The 7,718-nt window shown below is 36.9% G+C and overlaps 1 protein-coding gene across 1 annotated transcript; it reads right to left on the bottom strand.

Annotated features, from left to right (window-relative positions):
* Window positions 1-6,055: 6,055 nt before the first annotated feature.
* LOC144376622 (olfactory receptor 9G4-like) lies at window positions 6,056-7,033 on the bottom strand. The gene has a single exon (XM_078044873.1). The coding sequence runs from the start codon at window positions 7,016-7,018 to the stop codon at window positions 6,056-6,058; it is 963 nt and encodes a 320-aa protein (XP_077900999.1). The 5' UTR covers window positions 7,019-7,033.
* Window positions 7,034-7,718: the final 685 nt, after the last annotated feature.

Below are 7,718 nucleotides of genomic sequence, written 5' to 3'. Positions count from 1 at the left end.
ATGTGCACAGTATGATTTTTATTTCTGAATCTGCTCAAACTTAAGTACAAATATCTTAAGATTATTATTTTTGTACAACAACCTATAAACATTTGGTTATAGCCACAATGGTTACTATGAACTTTCTCTACTATGTTGTCACTTGTCTACACAAATAAATGTAGGGCTTATTAAGCTCATTTTTAATGAAAAGTTGGTAAAAAGTGGGAATAAAGGGACAAAGTGAATTACCTCAATTTGGGGGTTGACTGAAACTAGGTACAGATTATTAGAGTATGTTCTCTAGTCTTTTATTCAAATATTCCCAGAAAATCATGAAATATTTGAAAATTCAGATGTTTAAATGCATCATAACAATGAGAAAAATTTAAGAAAATGATCTCCCAGTTTGAGGTGAGGACCAAGTGGAGAGCACTCACAGCATAATCAGTGTATCAGAGCTTTCACACAGAGAGCCTGGTGAGGTAGAGGACCTGAGGGAGACTAAGTGAGGATGGTAGAGGGAAGTGCCTTGGATGTGCCTGGAGCATCAGGTTGTCACACAACTTGTTGAAGATACACTGATTTTAGCCTTTAAACCCACAGAGACTGAAGCTATAATGATTAATGTAACCACAGAATGAATGAGGGAAATTCATTCTTCTATCACTTGTGGATACCAGGATTCCAGTAAAGAAGGAAAAGGGAAGCAGATGTTCCATAGAGCTCCTTGTGTAGATCACACTGGGTCTGGTTTTATTTTGTCTTCACTCCAGCGAGTGATTCACTTTGTCTTATGTATGAGTATGGGGATCACTCAATGTTCTAGACTGACTCTTTAGTTCAATTCTGGGGCATCATTAAGAATGTAGCAAGTGAAATAATATGTAAGAATTTCAACCATAAGACAACATGAATGCAATGAACAAGAGAGGGTAGAAATGGAGAATTTCCAAGGTGAAAACAGAATCCTGAGAGTCTGTACCATTTCCAAAGGTGGGTAGAAGACAAAATGGCTATTACAGAGAAGACTGTAATTTATGATCATACGAAGTAGTTAGAACAAGTTATCATGATTGGGATGATGGGTGGGTGATTTATAATACTGTCCAAATGAAGGAGCAACAAAATACACTCTTTCTCTGAGTCAGTTTTTTTGACAGGAGAAACAACCCAGCTTTAATCTCTCTAGACTCTGTTCACTAGATTTCCTCCATCATGGAAAAATCACTCATATGTATAAGGATACAATCAGGGTTACAATCCTCATCCCTTTTACTATTTGTCCCACAGGTGTCTTTTGGGCCCTGTTCCTTGACATGATTTCTCTGAGCATATCTGACTTCCCTCATTGCATGTGTGGCCCTTGGCAGTCCCAGGGTTCTCGATCTTACTGTCCCCTTCATTCTGACCTCCGTCATTCTGACCTGGCTTGGGTAGACGAGCACTTGGTAAATGGATTGAGGAGTTGCCCTTTCACCCTATATTGGTGGTGGAACAATCTTTCTATGTCACCATGGAGTAGAGAATTGAAGGTCTTTACAGAGACTCAAAAATACATTTTGTCTAACACAGTATTTTCCCTTCCTTTTTTTCCACAACTTGAATACAAATCCTTTAGGATTCCAATCAAAAGCATCCTTAATGACATAAACATTCTAGAAACCACCTCTGCATCCTAGTTCTTGCAGCAAGTCTACATAATTAAATTCTCTTTCCCCATGGTCAAGGGTTCCCCAAGGAGACTTCCTGGAACTGTACTTAAGGGTACAGTTATGGGAGTGCACTTGTGACTCTCTTAATATCACCTGAGGTAGTTTAAATTGGAATAGGTACTCAGCTTAAACTTACCTATAAGCATTCCAGTTGCAATCATAAAGACTAAAGCGGACCATAATGCATTTAAAAAAAGACAAGTGTGACTGACACTAGATAAAATGTTTGGAGGATTAACAGAACATTTGCATGAAGGTTGGATTTTTAGCAGAATAAATCACTGACCCCACTAATAAAACATGCATAAGTGATTATGTAAGTCATTATCTAGATCCACTAGCAGGAAAATGGGTGAGTTAAATAAACCCTATAAAAGGTAATTATTCCTGAAATCAAGGCATTGGCCCTGCAAGGTTGAGCAAGAAGTCATCTAATTTCATTTTGTTGCTACCCAAAAGTGATCCAACAATCCTCCCAGAAAGTGATGGCATATCACAGGCATAGCACTGGTTTCTGACTTTGGCATTTGGACCTATCCAATATAAGCAGCCAAATCGGCCCAGATGAGGGGAAGAAAATGGTATAGATACAGATATAGATTTGATGTCAATTGCTATGGTCATGATATACCAGGGTCCCTTGGGCATCAACTGGGATGTGTGGAGAAACAGGCTGACTTATATTCACAGTGCATGTCAACTCATCTAATTGACTAGTGGCAATATCCTCATGAACAAAAATATAGACAGAAGGGTGTTTATATGTGTGGACTTAAAGAAGATAGGACTTCCCCTATGACAGTCTATGACTTTGAAGACCTAGTGCAGTGTAAGGGGTCTCAGCCTGTCTCAGTCTCAGTTTGTCAAACTCACTCACCTCAACCTTCTTTGTTTATCCCTCCAAGGCTCAACTGTTGATTCCTAGTGAGACCCTGTTTCAATTGTGAAGACTTTGAAGATATATGTGTGTGTGTGTGTGTGTGTGTGTGTGTGTGTGTGTTCTCCTTCAGCCTCCATTTTATTCTCTCCTTTTTATTTTCAAAGAAAAATTAACTGCTTCTGCAACCTGCCTTGGACCTTCTACCTATCAAAAATATTCACTCATAACATCCATAGTGATGACATTCAGTTCATCTTGCCATCCAAAAGAGATGAGTAGAAGGCAACACCTGAGACCCTGAACTCTGCAACATGCAAGACTTTAATGAATACATTTACCTCTCTATTTCTCCCAAGGATGTGGTATTGTATTTTATTTGCTGTATTAACAGAGAGTGTCTACAGGGAGAAATGTGGGAAGTTACCATTGCATTTGAACCTTTAAACAATGTTAATAGTTGTGCCAAGAGTGAAGGGAAGAAAGTAAAATTGATTCTGTTTTATTTGTATCTCTACCTAATATGATTTGTGCTTCTAGGTAAATAATTATCTGCTGTATATCTGGAACCACTGAATATTTTGACCACTCAAGTAATATTTCACATTGCTTTCTTTGGATCAGTTGATGAAAAATCAGTACTGCACAGTCCAAGAAGTTGGAAGATCAGAATAAGATGAAGCAGTGATGCAGGCCCAGTTTCCAAGGCTAAAAGGTGGAATTTCCCTGGAGACTCTTTGGCATCAATTCACAATCCAAAGTTGAAAAATATGCAATTTAATGCTCAGGGACAGGACATAACAAAAAACACAAACACCTGCTCAGGAAGAACCCAGCTTATACACACTTGTAGATTTATGGACTTCCTCCTTCTTCCACTTTTGCTCCATCTGGATGCTCACCCTATTGAATGGTTTCCCCACATTCAGGGCAGGCCATCTTTAATCAGTTGGCTGACTGACATGCCAATCATCTCTGTAAACACTCTCACAGATAACCTCAGAAGTGTGCTTTCTGAATTCCCTAGTCATCTCTCAACCCAAACAAGTTGACAATCAAGATTCCCTATCACATCCCCAGGAGATCTGGAATACCTAGGTAAATAGCTGCAAGCCATTTATGTAAAGGCTTGAAGGAAGATGGATACATACATACACTTTGCTATGTTTGATGCCCTTTCTTCAAGGATCCAAGTCTCCATTGCAATCTGTGAAGTAGCTCATCATAGGTTCTACAATGAAATAAGAGTTTGTATTTCCCTCCTAGGACAAATTGTTCCAACAGAGAGTGTCTACAAGGGAGAACATCCAAACATCCAATGTAACATAGTTACATTTCCTACTAAGATGTGATTTATCTTCCTAATCCTCTCTTTGAATTTTCTGAAAATGCTAAATGTTTACAAAGAGAGTGTTTCTCATTACTGAATACAAAAACAGAGCATTTTAAGATTAAATCCATGATAAGAAAAAAGCAAACACTACGCCCATTTAAAAAAAATAAAAAAAAAAGCAAATCAGGAAACACAAAGAAAAGAAACATTTAAAAAAAAATCTCTAGGCATTCTGAAGTAGCAGAATGAAGAAGCATAATGAAACAACAAGAACAAAAATTCATAGAAATATTTAGATTTCTTTCAGTTTTATATTTTTAGGTATATACTGTAGATATTATAATTACAAATAAGTGTGGGATTCATTACGCCTTATTCCTGAATGTACATAACATTATTTGATCAATGTCATGGTCTCATTTCCCAGAGCTTTCCGTTTCCTCTCCTCCAGTGTTGGAGGATTTTATCCTGCCTGAATATTTAATATCATATTAAAAATATATGTGTGTATGTATTTGAACATATGTACATATAAATGCACACATATATATTTGATTCAAAACAGATTATTCTTTAAATATGTGTACTTAAAATGTATTATTTGCCGCAAATGCTTGATCATTAGATAAGTGATGCATGAGAAAAACTGAGATTTAAAAATATAAAACAGTATGTACTTTTTAGAAGAAAATTATGAGCCATAGGGAGGAACATATCTTGACATTGACTACAAAGATCACCATAATTTAACATCTAGAAAGCCTTCATTGACTTAAGCTAAAACTAGTTACAAGTCCTCTGCATTTCTTTTTTTTTTTCTTTTTCTTTTTTTTTTTTTTTTTGGTGGACAGGGGATGTTCTGGGAATTGAACTCAGGGACACTTGGCCACAGAGCCATATCCCCAGTCCTGTTTTATTTAGAGCCAAGGTCTCACTGAGTTGCTTAGTGCCTAGCTTTTGCTAAGGCTAGATTTGAACTCAAAATCCTCCTGCCTCAACCTACAGGGCCACTGGGATAACTGATGTGCACCACTGAACCTGGCTGCATTCTTGACATTATATTTTCTATCCTACTTCAATGTTTGTTTTTGTCTGTTGTAATTGACATGGCTTATTTTAAATATCACAGATGTATATGATAGTTCATTGTTACTTGACTCACACATTTATTAAAATATTATTCTGCAGATTAACCACATGTCTGCAAGATTGTTTTTTGAAGGGAAGTATGTATATTTGTGTGGTGTATCACATAAGTATGTGTATTACTTCACTCATTGGGGACTATCTACTCATGCAAAGTGAAATGTTGAAAAAAACTCCAGACCAAAGAAATTTATCTCTAAATACAAAAATAGATATTTTAAAAATTTTGAATTAAAATTTATTTTTAGGTTGGAATATAAAATTTTAACCTTACCGAGGAGGATAATGTGTTAGCTGGCTGGCATAGATGAACAGGTTACCATGGTCTACTGAGTCTGAAAAATTCAGAGCTCACCTCTTCAAGTATTTCTGCATGTGCATTAAGTGTGAATGTGTGCCCTCTTATGTTGTGTGAGTGCATCCAAAGATGAATTATCATCATTTTCTATGGAAAAAAGAATCATGTCACTTTCAAATGAATATTTATGATATTAGAATCAAATACATGTTAACTAGGATCAAAAGTCCTAAATAAAGGAAAGTGCTTTCCAAGGAAAACGGCTCTGCCATCTATGGCCAGTATCATGGTATTCATTCACTAAAAAAAATATATTAGTAATTATATGAATTTGAAATCCCTTTCACTTTACAAATGTGGTTGTCAGCTTCCATCACTATAACAAATTCTTGATATAATTAACATAAAAAAGGTTTATTTTAGCTGATGGTTTTGGATATTTTGCTCCACGGTTGATTGGCCTGTTGCTTTGAGCCTGTGGTAACATCATGACAGAAGGACCTGCTGGAGAAGGACTGTTCACCTCATGACAGAAAGAGAAAAAAAAAACCAACAAAAAAACAGCACTCGTGAAAATAAAAGTGTGTTTTGACCAATATTGCATTCTTATAACTATAAATTTTCAAGTATAACTACCTACAGAAACTCATACAACCTGGTATACAAAACAATAATTTGCAAACTGCAATAAAGGCATAAAATAAACCTCAAGCTTGTGGTCCTATAGACAGTATTGCTTTCCTGAAGGCCTCTTTGACATCTTTGTTTCTGATGCTGTAGATGAGAGGGTTGAGCAATGGGTTGATGATGGTGTAGAAGAGGGCAGCCACTTTGTCTCTCTCCAGGGAGTAGCTGGAACTGGGCCTCGAGTATACAAAGAGCAAGGATCCATAGAAGAGCATGACAGAGACCAGGTGGGAAGCACAGGTGGAGAATGCCTTGCGCCTTCCTGAGGCTGAACGGATCCTCAGGATGGCCAGGAGGATGTTGAAGTAGGAGATGAGGATGGCCAGAAGGCAGGAGAGGACAGTGAAGCCAACCATACTGGAAAGGATTATGACATAGACCCGAGTGTCTGTGCAGGACATTTTTACCAATGGTAGAACATCACATAAAAAGTGGTCAATGACATTGTTACCACAGAAACTCAGGCAGAAGGTGTTGGCAGTGTGGGCTATGGCATTCAGAAAGCCTCCTATGTAGGATCCAGCAACAAGGCCAATGCAAACAGAAGCAGACATGGTGCCTGAATAAAGCAGTGGGTTACAAATTGCTGCATGGCGGTCATATGACATGGCAGTTAGGAGATAGCACTCAGTATAGGCCATGGTAGCAGAAAAGAAAAACTGAGCCCCACATCCAGCCAAGGAAATGCGCTTGTCTTCGGAGATACAGATAGCCAAAATTTTAGGGGTATATACAGAGGTATACCAGAAATCCAAAAAAGATAGACTGCCAATCAAATAGTACATAGGTGTATGCAGCCGGGCATCAATCTTGATTAAGAAAACCAGGGTCATGTTCCCTGACAAGGTTAGCAAATACATCACCAGAAATATTACAAACAGAATCAGCTGCCACTGGGGATCTGCTGAGATGCCCAACAAGATGAATTCATTCAGGATGGTGCGATTTCCTATTTCCATGTCCACAATGGGGAAAGCCTGCATATCATAAGGAGAGGAAAATATCTTAGCAAAAATTTCCATTAAGAGAAGAAATAAACATTGTACCAATTAAGTCCAGAATTATTAGAAGGTCTGTGGAGTTGTATTGCTTATATCTGGTATTATAGGACTTAATTTTTGCTCAAGAGCACTAATATTTGAGTCAGAATCTGATTTTAAAGTTGGAGCTTCCATTTTTTAACTCCGTAATGTAGAGTCAGTCTCTTATCAAACAGGGGAGAAGAAAAAATTCACAATGATTACTAAATAGCTTCCCGTCAAGTTGTCTGGTTGTGTGAAGATTATACATATAACAAGACTCATTCCTGTATATGGTATATAGCCTTAATTCAAAAAATTCCAGCTCTCTTCCATAAGTTAATGAAAACATTTTATGTATCAAGAATCATTATGTTATTTATATGAATAACAATGTGATTTTTATTTCTGAATCTGCTCAAACTTTAGTACAATCATCTTAAATTATGTGTTTCGTAAGATAACCTATAAACTTTCTGTTGTAGCCACAATTGTTACTACAAACTTCCTGTTCTATGATATCACTTGTCTACACAAATAAATTTAGGACTTATTAAGCTTATTATTAAATAAAAGTTGGGAAAAAGTGTTAACAAATGGTCATAGTAAATTATTTCAGTTTTGGGGTTGACTGAAAGTAGGCCAATGATTGATATAATATATT

Source organism: Ictidomys tridecemlineatus, chromosome 4 (assembly GCF_052094955.1).
Source record: "Ictidomys tridecemlineatus isolate mIctTri1 chromosome 4, mIctTri1.hap1, whole genome shotgun sequence".
Classification (NCBI taxonomy): Eukaryota; Metazoa; Chordata; class Mammalia; order Rodentia; family Sciuridae; genus Ictidomys; species Ictidomys tridecemlineatus.
This window is presented reverse-complemented; position numbering and strand designations above follow the sequence as displayed.